This window comes from Chiloscyllium punctatum, chromosome 37, assembly GCF_047496795.1.
Source record: "Chiloscyllium punctatum isolate Juve2018m chromosome 37, sChiPun1.3, whole genome shotgun sequence".
Lineage (NCBI taxonomy): Eukaryota > Metazoa > Chordata > Chondrichthyes > Orectolobiformes > Hemiscylliidae > Chiloscyllium > Chiloscyllium punctatum.
In genome coordinates this window covers 44,785,880-44,806,574 of record NC_092775.1, presented here as the reverse complement: position 1 = coordinate 44,806,574, position 20,695 = coordinate 44,785,880, and the positions used below count along the sequence as shown (strand labels likewise).

The window sequence follows — 20,695 nt, the reverse complement described above, 5'->3', positions numbered from 1 at the left end:
CACCAAGTGAGTTTCAACCTATGAAGAACCATGTAAAATATGTACTATGCTTTTTTATTGTAAAGTGCTGATTTGAGTAGTACTCTTGACCAACTAAATTTTCTTAGTCTCTTTTGATTTATCATTGGACACAATCAGTAAATTGTGTTCAATTCATTTGTTTTTGTATTAATTGCTCCCTTTCACTGGCTGTCCTTAAATCCACAGTCTGGATCATTTTGCTATTCTATAGTGACAGCTGGTAATGGAAGCTTACACTTCTATAGAAAGCCTATTAAGTATGCCGCTCACTCAGTGGCCTGTGGTCCAGGATAGAGAGCTCCTCCCATAAGTGTGGCAGGCTTTTGTCATTGTAATTGGGCTCTGTTTGTAGAGTGCTGTCTGTATTTACTCTTTGCCAGGGCTCATATTTACACAGCCTGTTAGGGGGCTTGATGTCTCCCTGCCATGCCACAAATGCATGCAAATACTGCTACAATGCCTTTCGGCACTTCTGCTTTCTTGTAGGTCTGTTAAGTTACTCTGTCAAAGAGTACAGTATGTGCAGTAGGGGTAAAAGGCCTTGAGGGGTTGGGGAAGTTAATAGGTTAATGACCCTTAGACTTTGGGAATAATATTAAAGGTGTCTGGCGTTATGGGATTTTAAAAAAAAAGCTATCCAGAGACATTAGCTGGCCCTACCTCTTTCACTGAGCTCATTCATTCAAGAAGTAGAAAGCACAGAGCTAGCAAATTTAATAAGCGCTGCATCCATTACACATTTAGCTTCTGCCATAGCAACAGAGTCAGGGCCATTCAATCTCCTGTGCTCAGCCATCATTATCTCCTGAGCCATCTGTTGTAGAGGAGTACAATTCCATCTTATTTAAATGAAGTGAAGCTAGCATCTATTTAGCAGGACATATGTCACAGAAAGCATGCAACTAGAAATATAGCTACATAGATTTGGCTTGTGCTTTCTTTCGAGATGTTTGTATGCTATTGTGTTTCATGTGACAGACCAAGAAGAAATTTAGGAGTAACTCTATTAAGGTAAAGTGTTCATATGCTGCTGTAAAGTGGTTAAATGTGTCTGTGGTGAGTTTGTATTTAAATATGGTGTATATCATCCTGGGAAGTTGCCCTATTTAAACTTAAAATGAACAAATAACAAAATCGGACAAGGGAAGCTTTAACAACAATGGTAGGGCTGAATGTAGTTTTTAGTATTTTATTCTTCTTGAATGATAATTGTTTTGTGTATGCAGCATTGCTGCAATATGATTGGCTCTTGTGTGTTGCATTGAATTTTAATTATGTACAAAATTGGCTGTGATTGGTGCAGCTGTCAGGCTGCGCTTCCCCTTCAACTGATAAGTTGCATGCACTTGGCAGTAACTTTCCAGGAATGATACTCACTTCTGTACTATTCTTCCAGATATCCAGAGACTAGCAAGAATGAAGCTGTGTGGAACATTTCTTGGTTTGTGAAAAGCATAACTTATTTACTTTCCTTACAGTTGTTCCTTCTCCAACTCAGCTGATAATACAGGGCAATAGTGAAGCTGAGATGTTATAACATAAGCAATTGCAATTCTTCAATAATATTTGTACTTATTTTGTTGTAGATTATTGTGCATCTGCAAAAAGGAATTCTTATAGTTTAGTTTATATAGATCTGTGCAAATAAAATAGTGTTTTTGATCTATTTCTTGCATTATATTATGGTGTCTTAAGTTTGCATTCCAGAATTTTTTTGCTTAGACTTTGTTAAGTGTAGTTTGGAATATATTATTTTACATGTAAGGTGTTAGAGTCTGTAAACCTGAGCAGTGAGGATGTGGAAAATGTAATGTAAACTTTCCTTTCCTTAAAATTAGTTTTTTTTGTTGAAGTAGAAGAGAGATAAATATTGTCCTTAGACTTTGGGCAAAGAAGTTTTGTCTCTTCAATGATTCTGATATTCCTCTGACAAGGATCATTAAGACAATGTTAGCCTGAAGGCTTATTAAAAGTTTCTGTGTGCTGCTTCCATCTGCCAGGATCTGCCACAGGCAGGTTTCACTCCAAATGCTCAGCTGTTACGTATACAATATTAATGCTGACCAGTTGCATCCAGCATACAACAGGATTAATTGTAGTTTGGTGAATTAGGGTTGCCCATCTGCATAGGTTCAAAATCTGTTGCAAGACTAACATGAAAAATGAATTTAGTTCCAGCTGGTAATTGAAGAAGCTATCTTCATTGACTATGCAAAAAGTTTAACTTGGAACTTGCTCAAAGTAAAATTTAGCAGATGTAGAACTGGAAATACTTCAGAAATAGGCATATTCATTTTCATACAAGTTTAAAATAGCATTTCATCATTTCAAATATTTTTTAATGTTGGTTGAATAGTTTTGTTCTTTTCTGAATTTCTAAACTCTTTCTCACTTAAGGTTACAACATTGTATAAAATTTTAATGTTTAACTATTGTGAAAAAAGTTGGGAAACTTCACTTTGAAAAGTAGCTAATTAATAAGAACTGTTTAAAAGTGCAAAGTAATTTTACTTCACAAGATTTGTGAATAACTCCACTACTGAGCAATTTACTTAAAATGTATAAGTCTAAGAATTACTACAGGTACAATTTATGTATGAATGCTTAAGCTACACACATCAAATTGTTCTCTCTCTTTTATTTTAATTTTTTTTAAATTGCTAATTGTAAATATTATTTATTTAAAAGTATTGATAGAATTGCACAGTAATTAAGTAAGTTCGTAAACTCAGGTAGGTTGAGTTTTTGAAATGTTTGGGATTGCATAGCAGCTTTCTAACAAATTTTCACTAGCTACAGTCATCAGTATTTTCACTATAACTCTTCACTAATTGATGGATATGAATATTTATATTTTCTGTTTAGTAATATTAAGGAAAATCCTGGAATTGGAGTAATTAGCAAATTGAGGTTTGCACAGGAAGCAGAAATCCCTGGAGCTGACTGAAGTGCTGAACCATCTATTTGTTCAGGACTGATTATACAGGGACTGAAAGGAGCTGTCCAAGGTGTCTGTCATGCAGAAATTCTCATATAGGGATTCCCATTGCAAAAAAAATGTTATAATAACTCGAGCCAAATCTCTAGCTAAATTGATAAGATTCTAAGGTTTACTCATTGTGTTGTACTTTAATTTAAATTCATGACACAATTTAGATTTTTCCTAAATGTGATTTTGTGTGGAAATATATGTAGTTTGTGTCTGTCTGCTTTTGTTCTAAAAGTAGTTTGTGTAATTACACAGTCAATTCTATTAATCTGAGTTAAAAGTATGTTGTAAGAAACCAAAGTTTTCCTGCATCTAGAGATGTCCTTTGGTTGAGGCTTGTCTCTGTGCTTAGTCTCTGTGGTCTCTGCCAGTTGTTTGTTTCTTTGTTATTCTTTCTTAAAATGGCATGATACAGCTGATCCACACCAGACACTGCTGATTGATTTCAGCCATAATGCATAACAAAAGAAGTGCAATGTATAATACTGCCTGGTGCTTTGAGATAAGAATTTAATAGAATTTTGGCAAGGGGAGATTGGCTTGTAGAAGCTTACTATATGCACAACCTGGTAAAGTGAGATAGAAAATGACATTTGAATGCAAATCTCAAATGATCTTAATGAATGGCTGCTGTCCTTTGCCTCTAATAAGGTTTGAAGCCAACAAAGGAAGTAGCTTTGATAACCTAGGGCATCTGTCATATCCTGGGCCGCTTACAGTGTTTCTAATAGGAATCCTAGGACTCTACCACAAGTATGGATAGAGGGGGTAGGTTGACAGTTGTGACATTAACAAGCTTTTAGTTCAAAGCATTTATTAAAGTAAGCAATCGTACCCATTAAATTTTAATAAGATTGGATGCATTAACCAGTGGTGTGTGGCACTTCTTTTTAACACAGTGGAAACAAGGATATTTGAAACAATAGTTCTGAGATGTTTAAATTTCAAGGACCACCTATTAGATAGTATACAGTAAATTCATTTCTCCTCATAGAGTAAACAGATATATTGCAACCCCAAGGGTTTATGGGTAGTGTATTTACACAGAAAATGCATCAAGCCTTCTCTGCCATCTAACTAATGAGACTGGTCATTAAGTAAATGACACACAGCCTTTAGCAGGCTTATACGACACACTGGAGTATCAAATATTTAATTCAACCACCACATGTCTCATACTCCGTTGTGGACTGCCGTGGCCCAGCCCCTGCTGTAGATTTCATTATTGCTTTCCGTGATGTCATTTCACCGAGGTGGACAATAGCTGTGGGGAAAAGGTAAGTCAATATTAATGTTCTCCTCCTGACAAAGGAAGACAAAGCTTGTGTTCTTGCCCTCTGTTGAAGTCTGATAAATACAACTGAAACTGCCGGTGCTACCTTGTTGGGAAAAAACTATTTGTTTAACTGGGACAGCTTGGAGAGAGCTTAATTTACAGTTACATCCAGTATGTTGTTGCATCTCTTCTGTTCTCTGAGCTTTGTACGGACACAGCTGATCTGTTTGTCAATTGCAGCCACTTCTGGTTGAATTTACATTACTTTAACTGTATCTCATGAATCTCCTTTTCCTCATCAGCTTCCATTATCTTAATTTTCTGTCTGGTCATTTTAATTTTGGAAACAATGACCAACACGTCCTCATTCTAGAATTACCCTTTTGACGAAATTGATCTGTGCGTTCTAAAGTAAAAAAGGATTGTGGTGCTGTTTTGATATGTCAGCTGTTTGAACTGTCGGGCTCTTGTTAGTACAAAAACTATCTAACACAGTGATAAGTTACTTCAGAGCAGAATCAAATCAGGACTGACTTTTTGATGCTTTTTCTGTAGAGGACTTCCGCATTTGATAAGTCGGGTCCAGCAATAAGATCATTTTTCAAAAGAAAACAGTTGCTGAGATCTTTGATAAACCTGGAATTCAAGTGTTGTGTTTTCTCCTTGTTTCTCCGTGTTTTCAACTTCGGATTCCTGCTATAGAACTCAATCTGTGCACTGCAATTGGAATACTAATATCTGTTCAAATTAAGGATTCAAGAAAAGATTAGTTTCTATTGGAAATATTTCAAAAGGCTGGAATTTAGAAAAGCCTAATGTGATTATAAGAGAATGTAATTAAGTTGATTTACATTTCCTGCTTTATAATATTAATAAAATAATCTATCAATAAGATGTAATACAACTTTACACAAGCTTTAGTTAATTTTTCTAGTTTTTATTTTGATACCTTAAAATTTCTTTCTTCACATGAACTTTAGCAATATTTACATGCTGGTAAACCGCAATCACATGCTTTTAAATAGACAAAATTTAAAAATTAATTGTATCAAAAGTTCATGATTTAAGTAGTTAAATCCCATTAGTATATGGCTTTTTAAAAAAGGGCAACTTTCCAGCTAAGTGCAAGTTTGTTCATGTGTTAAAAATCAGAAATTACCTTTACATGAAAACCTTGCTCAATGTAAATTAGCTTGAGTACATCTCGTCTCCTAATTGTTTTGTGTTTTAGTTCAAAGCCGTTTGGCAGAATGTTTACAATGCCAGCAGATAATTTGGTGGTAGGTGTTTTCTGGGACTAGTTTTGCACAGATTTGTTTGCATGATTTGTGGGAAAGTGCTGATTTCTATCATTGATTACACAGTGACAGGAACAGGTGACTTGCTAATAAAGACCTGGAAAAAAAGCAATTAGCTGTGAGAAAAGAACAGCTGTTTCAAGCAGCTCCTTGCTTTCCAGAGAACATGGTCAATAATCAATGAAAAAAATACTTAACCTATAGAAACAAATCCTATCATTGCAGCAGTGAGAAGGAGCCTATTATTCCCATTCAGCAGCCTTTGCATTTATTATAGTGCAATTAACAGATTTGTTTCTTAAAACCACATAATTTGTGCATTTGTTTTTGGGAATTCTCATATTTTTTGAGATGGATAATTGAAAATCCTTCTTAAAATGGTTATTATATAACAGAATTGATTCACCAACAATCATGTACAAGTATTTAAATTGCTTTACAAATTACACCAATGCGAAATTAACCACACAACTTAGTTTTAGTGAGTGTTATTAGAGATGAGATGCTTCAGTTCTAATTGGAAATAATAATTACATTGCCCCATTTTTAAAAAATGCTGTATGAAGTGTCAAACGTGTTGTACTGTATATTTCCTGCAAGCTTTAAAGGAGCCATTTACATTTGTAAGAAAGGAATCACGTGGTTTCTGTAAGTACAGTCAGCAGGAAGCCTTTGTTTAACCTCACCACATTTGTCACATTTCAAATTGAAATCTGCTGAACATGAGAAGAGTCACAAAGGATTTATTTTTAAATGAGTACGCCAATGATCATTTATTTTTAATTTGATTGAATGATTTGAAAAAAACTATTACTGTATTTCGCAAGTAAAAGTTTTATTTTATTAAAACTTCAGCCAGCTGAACGTAACTACTGTGTACAAATGTATGCATACAACGTACAGCAAAGGGTCAATGTAACAATCTCATAAACTTTATATTACTTACATTTGTCATGTAGCCACCTAAAAGGCTTGATTTTGTAGTTATTGTCCATGTTAATATTGATCAGAACAAGCAAATTCTAAGGATTGAACATTATTTATCTCAGTCAGCCAACTTAAGACTCCATAAATCTTGACTTGGTTTTGTTTGATCTCTGCATTAATACTGCATATATTCCTCATAATATCACACCATTTTACATGAAATCATATTGGTTCACAGCAATTTTCTGATAGCCCAGTACAGGATTCTCACATCCATAGATCCAAAATTTAGCCCACTACTTCAAAAGGAAAAGCTAAGGATGCAATGTAAAAACCTTCTCCATTGCTGAAACTTGGGCTAGGATATGGATGGCACTGCCTTTCTGCAACTGTTTAAATAAGCCTGTAGCAGGAAGCAGGTCCCTGGAATCTTCTCATCTGCCATAATTAAGGCCCTTAAGTGGGCAAGCATCCTTTTGCCACTGATACCAATGGAGTAGTGGGCGGGAGACTTACATTGTGGGGAGCTGAAAAAGTAAACCCTGATGGAGTTCTTTTGGCGCTAAGGAAAAGAGGCAGGTTAATAAGCATCCGTTGCCTGATTGAGGAACCACGCATCAGGTAGGGAGATTATAATGTCATACAGCATGGAAACAGCTAACAACTATGTCATTACCCTTGCTGCCAAATGCCCCTGCCCCACTACCACTCACCTGTGCGAAGGTCCTTGCTCGATACAAGGTCTCATGTGAGTGAAGTGCTACCAACAAATACCCTCCCCCAATGGTATTGTCATACAATTAAGTGCTGCCAACTTTCAATTAGCTGGCAGAACTTGGCAGGCAGGACTTCCACTCCTGATGTTCTTGATCATAGGCATGGCTTGCTGCAGTACAGATTGAAACTTAGTTTGGCTGGTCTTCCCAAAAAGAGCTGATCTGGAGCTCTCGCTAGCATTTCAGGAGATCCCCATCATCTTGATCAGAAGCCATCTTAAATTTATTGCACTGGGAAAGAAAGTTTTCCAATTTATCAGAATGTATTTGCTGTTTTCGTCTCTAAAAGTGAAGAGCAGTGCCTGTAGAATATAAGAAGTAGAAAATTTTGAAGAAAAACAAGACAGATAAAGCTACTGTTACTGTAATTAACTACGTTAGTGTAAAATATTTTACTTATTTAATAAATCCTATCTCAACTGATGATTCATGGGATGTAAAAGCTGTCTGGCATATAGGTATTTGTTTTATTGAACAAGCATTTCAGTTCTGAAGTGTTGTCTGATACAGTGTATTGTTAATTGTAGCAGAAAGTTCAATAAGTATCTATTTCAGCTCATTTCAGATGTTTATATGCCTAAGTTCTTAAAATATAATTCAGTGGATGCCAAAATCACGTTCCACAATAGAGGACTATATGTAAGGGTAAACTATCCTCTAAACTGATCTGAACTATGAAATGGCCATTAGTTATTTATTGTTATAGCATTTTGAACTTACAGTGCTTAGAAAGCAACTCAAAAGCAATGTAGATTTAGTATACATAGTGGCAGATATTCAGTAAGGTAAAAATCAAAATCCCTGTGCTGCAAGCTTTACAAAACCTGTTTTCCCTTTATGCTCACAAAGTAATGAATTGATTCCAATATCACAGTGGAGAGTAAATGATATTGTTAAAAGGGTTATGATTGAACAATATGGAGTAGTTCATTTTTAACAGAAAGTTAAGATTTTGAGTTAAATATTGTAAAAATTCATAAGGTACAATTTGTTTAATTTGTGTTGATGCTCACACTTGTGCAGGTGGTAGTTATCAACTGTGTCCGATTCCTTTTTTTTAACTGGGAAAAAGAACAGATGGGGTTTCCAGCCAAGATCACTGTTGAACCTAGAAAATTAACCATATGTAATGAATAAGAAGTAATGTCTGGAAAAGTTTTTTATCCTGAAGCAAACAGGAAAAGATTTTCACATGGGAAAAAAAACATCTAATTATTTATCCACACACAATAGTCAATTGAGTATTCACAAATAAGAACATGACATTCCATGTTTAACTGATAATTTTATGACAAATTTGTAGCAATAATGCTATACTTATTTTCCAACAAATTAGATTCCTTCTTGGTAAAAGTCAAACATTTATACTGAGCAAACTATATGCACAACTGATTGTTTTTAAGTTATATCAGCTAGCAGCTTTGAGTTACAGAATTTCAATTAGTTAAATGTTAAAAAGTTCATTGAGCTAGTTGCAATAATTTAAGAAAGGGAACAACATTTATATTTTTGTTAGTTACCAACATCCACTGATCTGTGGGTTTCACAACAAAATCATCTAAACTGAGGATTGCAGTAAAAACTCAGTATAAAGTCAACTTTGAAAAGTATTTAATCCCATGTAAAGCAACTTTTCTTTTTGCCAGCATAAGCCATTGGAGGTAAATTATAAATGTGTCCAAATCAAAGCAAATTAAAAAATGGCATTTAATAAAAATAGATTTAAAGTCAATACATGGAGTAGTGGTCCTGGGTATCAACAGCAAAGGACAATATAAACTGTCACACTAAAGTAGAATAGAAAAGCATGTTCACCTCACTGTAAAAACTTTGGTGACCTATTAACTTTTCTAGTCATTGTCAACCTGTCAAATCTCACTATTTTTCTAGTGAGAATAGCACTTTAAAAATTAGGAAGTCTGTTACATACCTTGGAGTTTCATCAAAGACACAGCTTCAGCAATTTTAGACATACTTGAATATGAGTCTGCATTGAGATTTGAACTGATAGTATCAAGGTAGGAGTGCAGTGCTACTATCAAAGTGGCCTCTCATTTGAACTTTTTCAAACAAAAAGCAAGTTTGAGTCCTGTATCAGTTTCATTGAAAACACTTTTTAGTTGAATAGGTGTTGAATGATAAACATTAATTTTTTTTCTTTTTTGGCAATTTGACTGACATGTATTTATCTGATCACACTTTCTTGTTTATAATTGCAATTAAGTGGCAACATAATTAGATCTGTAGGGGTTTTTAACCATTAAAATATAGCTACATGTATCCAAAGGACATCCTATAGGATAGGTGTTTGGGATAGTAGTGAGGTTGTCATTTTAATATTTTTCTGAATCAGCTCATCTTTGATTTGAAGACAAAGCAACATAAAAGTGGAATATGAGACTTCTTCATGAAAAAGTACAGAAAAAACATGTTTTGATTAGAAGAAAACATTGAAATTAAGTTTTTCCATCTACAGTGGGAGGTGATTTAAGAGAATCTGTGTAGACTACTTCATATACTGATTGGACAGACAAAGAAAGTTTGCTGCATCATTCTCTTCTCCTGGCCAAAATCTTCTGAACACATGCTTTGTCAGCTGGATTCAATGAGAAACTGTGGAAACAAATCTGTCATTACTGAGAAGTGACATAGAATACTTTGATTTTCTTGTCGTTCTTCCAAATCAATCTATTCTTAGAGTTTATAAGACATCTCCAAATAGCCATCCCTCATTGAATCATAGAATCATAGAATTGTTCAGGAGAATTAGATGTGAAGTAGAAGAATTTACTGTGACCCATGTGCAACTCCCAGTAGTAAGCTGTGCCATAGATTTCAGTCAAATGGGAAACATTCATAGCAAAAGCTGTGACCTTCACCTGTCTTTCATTGAGTACTCTGCATGATGAATTGTCTCCAAACATGCCTTTTTATCAATATCCCTCACACAGACTTCTATGATTCTTTGCTACGCTGAGGGGAAGCTGTCTGTTCTGAGAAAACTTTGACTTGGGTTGACTAGAAAGTGGTGGCTGCAAATTTATGATGAGGTTAGACCGACAGCTGAAAGTTCTGTATCTCCGACGGTGGTATTTTGTTCCAAGAGCTATAGTATGTATTCATGCTTCGGTCGGAAGATGATGAAATGTTCTCATAAATTTTGTAGTGGTACTCATTAAGACACTCCTAAGGATATCCAAGTACAAGTGATCCAGTTAGCAGTGTTCATACCTGCACTTACCAGTTGTCCAATGACCAGCTTATGACTGTCTTCCTTAAGAGGAAGTGGGTGGAATTGAGATGGGGTTGTAAGCAGGCATAACTACCCGTGGAATTTCAGAGTTCATGGCAAATTCAGTAATCCAGTACTTAATCTTGAAATTCTGAATAGTACTTAAGATATTGTTGATTGATCTGGCAACCTGCTTCACTAATGAAATCTGAAGGGATAGACATGTCACTGAGATCTGATACTTTCTCCATTTATTTCTAAAATCTCTGAAAGTTAATGATTTAATTGCCAAGGTAATCTTGCCATTTCTGTATGCTAAAAGATTTACATGAGCTTACAGTATCCTCGCACACAGTTAATGTTCTCAAATCTTTGCTTTGCCAACTTGCATCAACGTTTTCTCTAATTGCATAAGTTGTATGTCCTTCCTGCAACAGGAGCTGTTCACTCTAACTCGAGCAAATATAAATATGGATTTCTCAGGAACATGCATTGCAGAGTATTGAGTATGGTGCAAGATATCTGTACATGTTGGATATTCAACTTGTCCAAAGGAAAATATCAATAAGGCTTTGAGGCACCAGCAACTTACAAAATAACTAACACACCAATTAATTTAACACCTTCTGGACTGTTTCATATAGTGAAATGAAATATAAAACCCTTTGACTTAAGAAATCCAAATACATTTTGATGTTTTTCTTGTCTATATTTTTGCTTTGAATTATGACTGCTTTGTTTATTGGAAGATACAATCATAACAGAGAAATGTAAATTTTAGAATTTATCAACACAACTATCAAACAATATGAATAAGGTACGAGTAAATGCTGTTGCTTGATATAGATTTAAAATGCTATTTCAATCATTTGTACAATGAGCTGGAAAAATAATTAAAAAGAGATGAGTGATCTCATTAATATTATGCAGGATTCATGGGGTAGCAGCTGTGCCACTGATGGCCAAATAGATAGTTTGCATGTTACTCACCATACACTAGGCATGTTTCTCTTTGGAAACTTGGCAAGTTTTCAAAATATGTTCAAGTTGACTGTAAATTGACTTTTGAGCGATGCTTTTTGTTTAAAAGAAATCTTACTTTAAATCACACAGAAAATGAATTTAGAGGTGAGCTGCTGAATCAGACTTGGACTCAAGGAAGTACTGAAAAGCTCAGAACTTGTGAGACACCCCATAACCTGCACAACAAACACATCAAGGTGACAAAAAAAGGTTTCCAATCTCTTAGTGCTACATTTGATGCATTCATGTTGTAAATAATAGTAAAACTGCAATAGTCCCAACTACCACTGATGCAATCATACATCTCAACATAAAATATGATAATATATAGGGTGTATACTGCATATAATATGCCTCAATCCCAGCAAACTACTTCTCATACTTGCTTTATGGTTATATTCTGATTAACAATCTGAGACTACTACATTATCAGATCTACAGCTTTTTCTCCTGCACCTAATGTAGAACTACAGCACGCTGATAACAATGAAATTTAAAATTGAGATCCTAATATCCTACATCAGCTAGTCTGTTATTTCCCAAGGTTATTTGTTCGTTTCAGCAATATGATTTTTTTTCTCTGTGGAAAATAAGTAGAATCAGATATGTAAGCTAATTTAAGTAGGATGCTACAACACATTAAACTAATAGATCACTTCCTGCAAAGTAACAGAATTTAAAAGACCATGATATCTATATCTAGGAAGTCTATGCCCTTAAATTACTTATCCTGCTGACATACAGTCATAGATGTGAATACTGTTGCGAGATCTAATGTTTCTGTATAAAATCTTTATTAAAAACCATTCTTCTGAACTCTTCTTTGCCTCCTTTCTGTTAAAATTTAGGAAAAGAATGTGATCTTATTATTTATTTCCCCCAGATCAACACACAGATATAAATTTAACAAATATTGTGCACTACACATCAGAGTTTTATGTGTCATCTATTTTAATAATTTATTTGCTGAAAGCAGCAATTGCCAAGTCATCATACATAAAATTTGCATTGCTGTGAAATTTCAAATGTTTATGAAGAAAATGCTAAACAGAGATTTAGCTGAACGTAGGCCTCCATGATGAAAAGTAATATACCTATTGTGATAAAAAAACCTTTGAGGTCATGGAATTGCTGCAGTCCTATATATTGAATGCCTAATAAATAGAATTGCAGCTTATCCCATACCTGCTTCACTGAGTAAGTGCATACCATGCTACCAATGGGAATTTACACTAAGAATAGAAATTAATTGTGTTTTCTGGTATGATTGAAGTGATAATATAGTATTGAATGTTTATTTTATTAATATAACATATCAACAAATCTTAAGTATATCAGTTACTTTGGAGATTATATCTTGAAACTTCAGTACGATCAATTATATTATCCAAAAAATATTTAGGTGGCTAAACATTCCACAGTTTAGGTCCCAGGACCTAGAAGTTTCTCTTTAAATTACTACTTCTCTATTTTCTTCTCCTTATTAACCCTCATTAAAATTCTACCACTCTGTTCAAGTTCTTAGTCACTACTTCTGAAATCTCTTCCATGGGTTAAAAATCGTGATTGTCTGTGAAGCTCCTTGTGATGTTTGTGGATATTAAAGGAAAGTTGTCATTGCCATTGTTGGTAGCAAATTCCTCTTTCTGATATTATATCAGAAAAGTGAACTAATTTAAACAAGGTCACGTCTCCACTAAAGTAGTGAAGAAAGGATTTTGGTCTGAGTCTTTTAAGTGTTATAACATCATAATTTAGAATAAATTATACAAAAATTTACCTTTAATGTCTTTGGAAATCAACCTGATCATGCATTATATAAGCTGCAAATTATTTGAGGCAAAATTAAACTTACAGCCCATTAACTGCAACTTTTCACTTTACAGATGAATCAAGATGTTGATGAAAAGAGGTTACGCACCCGCTCAAAGGGAATCAGGAGTAAGTATGACCACCTTTCACAGTTTGTCATATTTTGGTAATCACGGGTAATTAACGCAATGATGTAGTTTCGCAATAATTTGCTGCTAACTTTATTACTGCAAGTGCACTAACCAACAAAGGTGAAATGTAATATTATGAAATTGACCTTACAATGCTTTATAAAACTTTTATTGACTAATGCTGCATTTTCTATCTTGCTTTGTACTGCATAGATATATGTCTATTTCAATGTTACTTTTGTCGTAGTTTTGAAATTTTACTGCATAATTAAACTTAAATATCAATTATATCAAACTTAAGTCCTGATTATCACTTTTTTTCCATCAAATTGCCCAGTACCAGCAGAGCCTGTGGGACAGGATGTAAGGTATGATGTGTTCTTAATATGCTATTGCATTTTGGCTATTTACGTTCTTTAGGCCTCAGTAAAGCTTTTTCTGAATAGACATGAGGAGTTTTGCTCTGGTCCTACCAGGCAGAAATGGGATAATCATGAAAACCTTACAGTCCTGCTGCTAATCACAATTTGGCATATTTGGCCAGGTTCCACTAGAATTATGTAGGCCATTGCCATCCTGGCTACCCCATCTATCTCCAGGCCATTCAGTCACATTTCCAATCCCTGTCCCAAACCTACATTCCAGCTGGATGAGTTGTTCTCTGGGTTGCCTTATTTTATATTCCCAGTACATGTTTAGTGATGTTTACAACAGCACATGTGCAGTGCCTTTAGCCCAATGACAGCAGGCTAATGAGGTCTGGCCCTCAAATAGTGCCATCAGATGACAGGTTAATTAAAAATTCCACCCACTGCTTTGGGTCAATGTTGTTTGCTCCCAGTATTTATAGGCCATTATACATAGAAAGAAAAACACTGTACTGGGAAGGAAATCAAAAAAAGGAAACAGTAGAAGTTCAGTTTTTCCAAAAACAAGCTTACACGATTTTATTCCAAAATACTTTAAATCCGATTAGAATATAGTATCATTGCATGCTGAAAAATGATCTCAAATAGCAATCTGTGTGGATGCAGCAATTTAGCATGGCAAGGGGAGAGAACTCTGGCATGAAGGTTACTGTAATCTGGAAAGTATGTTGTGATCTTTTTAAAATAAGTGACTATGGTTCTGGTCTCAAAAGTGATCAATTTGCCTTGGAACAATAACTATTAAAAGTACAATTGTTTCAGCCAATTAGAACAATGTTAGAGATAGACCATATGAAATGTCTCCAAGCACCTGAGTCATGGAAGTAAATAGTATCTGTGGGCAGATAATTCAAAACTACAATTCTAGTGACAATCAAACATTGGCAAAAATAAACCTTGTATCTTTTCTTTAACATTAAGCTCCTAACAATGAGCAATTTTCAAAACTAAAACAAAAGATTAAAAGAAATTATTTATCACACATCTTTGAAAATTTATTAATTATTCCATGCTATTATCTGCAGTAATTACTTCCAAATGTTCATTCTTCCTTGCAATAAAAGGGGGACATTCACACAATCCATAATTTTATTGTAAAAGTCACTAGTCTTTGCAAAGGTATACTGATATGTAAATATTTCATGTACTCATCAAAAGTTCACTCACTGGTTTTTCATAAAATCATTAGAATCCTCAGAAGCAAAATTACAATAAATCTTTATATTAGATTATTGTAAAACGATATCATAGCACACATTCAGGACTGAAAACACATTTGGCTGACTTTGTACATCATGCTCCAATAGTGTAAGCAAAGAAAGATTGACAAAAAATTGTTGATTTCTTCTGGCCTTAAGCTAGGAATTTATTAACACACTTCTCAATTTTTGTACCCATCCTCATGATTTTCAGCGATTATGCTTTATATAATTTTAATGACTATTTTAAACAGTTTCCCCTGTAATATTTTCATCGAGGTGTCACCTTTTTAAAAATAAATAGGCTAATGCTTCCACCAAAGAGTGAATATTATTTCAAACAAATGTTTGAACACAAGTACGTGTATTCCATGGCGTGGTTTTAATGTTAGTATGGGTACAGTGGGAAATCCCATTTTGTACAAAATCCAAGCATTGCCACCACAAAGTCAAAAAGAAGAGGATGACCAGGTAATATTGTATTGCGTGTTGTAATGTGCAAAAGTGTTGATGTTGTAATCATTTTATTGTTCAGCTGTCCTACTCCAGGATGTAATGGCTCAGGTCATGCTAGTGGAAAATATGCACGGCACAGAAGGTAAATCCATTTTTCCAATGTTAATGACCATAGCCTGAAAATTGCACAATGGGATGCTAGTTTGTCAAAGTCTGATAACAAACACTCGATTTAAAAAGTGGAGATTAGATTCAGACAAATGTTTTTGTGTGTTATATCTCATGGTGTAATTTCAGGGTCTGACTTTATTTTCAGTCAAGAGTTAGAAACGCTTTCTTGAACTTGTTTGTTTAAAAAGATTGAAGTGCCTTTCAAGTAACTTCAAAATTCTGCTCTTTTTATTATAAGCTCACAAGGTTGTCCTTTGGCAAGAAAGAGAAAAGTACAGGACTCTGATTCTGATCAACCTCTAACCAAAAGGAAATCCCATCCATTGAAACTTGCTTTGGATGAAGGTTATAATGGAGATAGTGATGGAGTAGTTGAGTTGGAGATAAAGGAGGAGTCAGTTGTGGATGAATCAGAAGAAGCACTTGAAGTTGAAGAAGAAATGGAAGATGAGGAAGAGGATGAAGAAAAAAGTATGGAAGAAATTGAAAGCACTGAATCAGTACCAGGTGCATAATAAATTACCAAGATGCATAGAAATATTCTAATTAATTTTGCGTCAATGCTATAACAATAGAAAATACCTCTAAATCACCATGGGAAATGCCATGAGACCTTATAGTATTTATAACAGTTTCATATGCACCAGTTGCAATCCAGATCTTCTATTTTGCTAAACTACATTGCCAGTATTTGACAAGCTCCGTGTTTCCACCCTTCCCCCTGCCCATCACTCACAGCGGCATGAACAAATCCCTCTCATCCTCACTTTTCATCTCACCAGCGTCTGCATTCAAAGGATTATTCTCAGCCATTTCAGACAACTCCAGCAGAACACTACTACCAAATACATCTTCCCCTCCCTCCCCTTGTCTGCATTTCGTAGGGATCGTTCCCTCCGGGACACCCTCATCCATTTCTCAACCACCAACACCATCCCACTTACCACAGCACCTTCCCATGAGATTGCAAAAGTTGCAAAACCTCCCCTTCACCTCCTTCCTGCTCGCCATCTAAGGGCCTAAACGATCTTTCCAGATGAATTAGCATTTTACCTGTACCTCCTCCAATTTTGTATATTGTATTCACTGCACCCAGTGTCGCCTACTCTGCATTGGAGAAACCAAATGCAGACACGCAGACCACTTTCCAGAACACCTTCACTCCGTGCATAAACATGACCTATGTCATTTTAACACTGCATCCTGCTCACGTGCCCACTTTTTTATCCTCAGCATGCTGCAACGCTTCAGCGAATCACAGCAAAAACAGGAGGAGCAACATCTCAATTTAAGACTTGGTACTTTACAATCCTCTGAGGTCAATGCTGAGTTCAACACCTTCAGATTGTGAACCTAATCCCATTCCTTCCAGTGTTTTTAGCTTTATTTGTTACATTCCCTGTCACTATGTCCTCTCTCCCCTCCCCCCACTCCAGTGGGACAGTTTATTCTTTCCAGTCTGGCAGTTAGACACACCATTGTTCTGCCATTCTCACATTCCAATTACTTAATCTGAACTATCGACATTCTTTCTCCCCCAGAACTCCACCTTCCCCCACCCAACTATTGCATAAATACTGCCCCCTCCACTTCACATCAGCTCTAATGAAGTGTCATCTAGACTTGAAACATTAGCTTGTTTTCTCTCCATGGATGCTAACTGATCCACTGTGATCTCCAGCATTTTTTGTTTTCAGTACAGATTCTAACACCTGTGGTAATTTGCTCCTAAGTAGTTACTGTTACCTGGAATTGCTTAATTAGACCTCTTCCTGTGGAGTATATGAACAATGGCCGGACTAAACATCATTACATTTTTGTAGTTAGATAATCCAGGCTTCAGATTCTGTCCAGTCTACACACATTGCTACTAATACAATCACCTTCTTGAGTTCTGTCCTGAAGGCAAGTCCAGCTCAAAACACTGTGGTTAGGTCAGAGAAGACTAATCCACGCCAGCCAGAATGGAGTTCTGACTCAACTTTGTTGGTACCAATCTGATGATCAATTGAGCCAACTAGACCTCCCACCCTACCCCACTACCAACCCACAGTCCACAGTTCAGATTGCCATGTGGATATGCACTTTTACTTGCATATCGTATCTTAGAGTTATCGATGATGATATCTTTACATCTTGTGGTTGAATCACTCTCACTTTTATTTTCTGATACTTAATCTATTCAGCCATGTAATGAGATGACAACCTAGTGGTGTTATTGCTGGACTGTTAATCCAGAGATCCAGGTAATGTTCTTGGTACCCGTGTTCAAATCCCGCCATGGCAGATGAGAGAAGTTGAATTGATTTTTTTAAAAATCTGACATTAATAGTCTAATGATGACCATTAAATCATTGTAGCTAAAGCTCTTTAGGAAAGGAAACTGCCATCCTGGCCTTGCCTACATGAGTCCAGACTGACAGCAATGTGGTTGATACTGAACTGTCCTCAAGGCTATTAGGAATGGGCAAAACGTGCTAGCCTAACCAACAATCCCTTTATCTCATAAATGATTTTTTTAAAAATGAACACATTTTCCTTGGCCAAAATCGCCTTGAGTATCACTCTGGATTATAGTCAGGGATGCTATCATTGTGCCACCATACCTCCACTAGTATAATAAATCAGTGTAAATACATCTTGTAACTATATGCAGATGTGGTGATATTTTATTGCTGAAATACAATGATCATTATGGAAATCATTAACTTTTATCCACCATGCAATGCAAAGAAATGTTCCAAAGAATACTGTAATCCTTAAACAAAATCATAAATATGTTCGTTAGATTAATGTAGTAGACTAATGTATTACATTTGTAAAATAGAAAATACATTTGGACATCACACTCAAATGTGCCAAAAATTTCAATTTAAAAAGGTATAATTTGATACTGGTTTCTTCTGACTTAGAGCTAAGTTGTACATACATCTAGCAATCTGAAAGCATCATTCTCCAACTTCTAAATTCTCTAAATATCCCCAAGATTTTCAGTCTATTTAACCATAAAGGGACACATTTAAATGGTTTCATCTCAATAAAAAAATTTAACAAACATTCCAGCCATTAATTGGATATCTTGTGACTTCCCACAAGCAATGCCACAGGCGCTCAATTAGTGTAAGTTTAATTAAATATTTAATAATAAAATTCAGAGATATTTCTCCTGAAAGTACACAGTCATAATGGAAGTAAAACATGTTTCATTTTGCTTTGTTGCAGATGGCAGGCATAAAGGATCAGATGATCGGCATCGTTGGGAGGATGGAACCAAGAATGTCAGCACTCGAAAGGACGATTTTGTTAGCTATCAGGAATTAGTTGCCAAGTCACTTCTAAACCTGGGCAAAATAGTAGACGATACCGCAATTCCTGCATTTTCAGATAAAAAGCCAAGTAACAGTGAGTCACAACCTACAGAGACTTGCATTTATAGAAAAGACAGCACACATCAGGAGGCAATGGAAGAAGAAAGTGATTCTGGGAAGGAAATTATTGAAAGTGAGACTGTGACTGAAGATTCTGAATGCGAAAAGGAAGTTGACCAGGATCACGATTCAATTGAAGAAAATACACTCGAAAATGCGCTTCCATCTAGTGATGAAAGAAACGAAGAACAATGTAAAGAATTTAAGGACATGACTGATTCCTCTCACTGCAGCGAGCAGACAATTGTTTTCCAACAAGAGGTTGATGAGGCTGATAAAAAGGATATGGGGGAGAACAAGTCCACTGATGTGCAATACAAGGACAGTGCTGAAGTAATAGTACAGATATCACAAGAGACAGAACAGGAAAGCCATTGTGAAGGACAACCAAAGTCAGAAAGCTCAGCAATAGCGGAGGACAATCTGGATGAATGCATTGATGAGAGTGAGAGTTTACCTCCAAAATCTGCAATCACTGAGGAGTCAGAAATTTATGACATGATGACAAAAGGAAATCTTGGGCTCCTAGAGCAGGCTATTGCTCTGAAAGCTGAGCAGGTGAAGATGAAGAGAGAAGACGTAAACAGAGAACCTAGTAGGCTATCAGGGGAACAGATGAGGCATATCCATTTGGAAGAAAAAACAAATAAGTCTTTGGATTCCATCAGGAAAAACCTTTATAGTAAAGGTAAGTGGCAGGCTATAGCCTGGACAGCAATTACTTGATTATTCTATGTACATGGAATTAATTTTCAGTGCGGTGTACATTGTTATTCCACCACATTGAGCATAACACGTGCTGTACGGTATGCATAAAATAACTGATCACACACTGAGAAAATTACACATGCTCTGCAGCTGTGCTAGTGCTCAAGCCAGAGCTATTAAACACACTGAAGCATTTCTCTAAATTATTCAACCGAATGCAGTTTAAAAACACAAAATATTATAAAAACAGCAGTTGATTATAACATTTTGGTATTCTACTTATGTGAAAAGCGAAGAGAATTTACAAGTGGCTTATTGTTTATGCATAACATATTCAGCTGAAAGTCCACAGGATGTCTTATTGGCAAAATGCAGTTTATGGTGCTAAATAGACAAGGACAATCCAATTTCTAATCTTAGTGTGCGTTGATTTTCAAAAGTATCACAATAGAAAGCCAAAGTTGGCTTCTGCAGATGGGAAATAGGAAGGACAAAGAATTACCAGAGTTTTTGATTCTGCACTCCATCACGAGTCCTCTAGTTAAAGTCTGAAATCTTAATTTATCTCCAGTTGGTTTGATGGCCAAAAAAATCCAACAAACAATATTTAATATCATTCTATTAAAAGATCCCTTCATTTTAAGATATAGGTAAGTGTTGGAGTCTAACATGACCTACAATGTTCACTAAGCAAGGGTAACTAAAAAGAAAATAAAAATTAAAGGCCCTGAAATTGAGGCGTAATGAAACAGTACAAATACTTAATATGTTTTTTTTCTGGAAATTCCTGCCTTTGCTCTTTTATGATGTTATTTTCCAG

At 35.5% G+C, this 20,695-nt stretch overlaps 1 protein-coding gene across 9 annotated transcripts in view; it reads left to right on the top strand.

Annotated features, from left to right (window-relative positions):
- Nucleotides 1-892: 892 nt before the first annotated feature.
- Nucleotides 893-20,695, top strand: part of myt1b (myelin transcription factor 1b) — a 78,884-nt gene continuing 59,081 nt past the window's right edge. For 3 of the 9 annotated variants that reach the window (XM_072556728.1, XM_072556726.1, XM_072556725.1), the window contains exons 1-7: nt 1,357-1,462; nt 11,633-11,739; nt 13,429-13,483; nt 13,823-13,853; nt 15,648-15,710; nt 15,978-16,246; nt 18,962-19,855. In XM_072556728.1, the coding sequence (XP_072412829.1) occupies nt 1,438-1,462; nt 11,633-11,739; nt 13,429-13,483; nt 13,823-13,853; nt 15,648-15,710; nt 15,978-16,246; nt 18,962-19,855 (1,444 nt within the window). In that variant the 5' untranslated portion in view covers nt 1,357-1,437. Of the gene's footprint in view, nt 1,033-1,356; nt 1,463-4,016; nt 4,288-11,632; nt 11,740-13,428; nt 13,484-13,822; nt 13,854-15,647; nt 15,711-15,977; nt 16,247-18,961; nt 19,856-20,695 lie in introns of those variants that run through there. The other 6 variants (XM_072556730.1, XM_072556729.1, XM_072556732.1 and 3 more) reach the window with 6 other exon arrangements.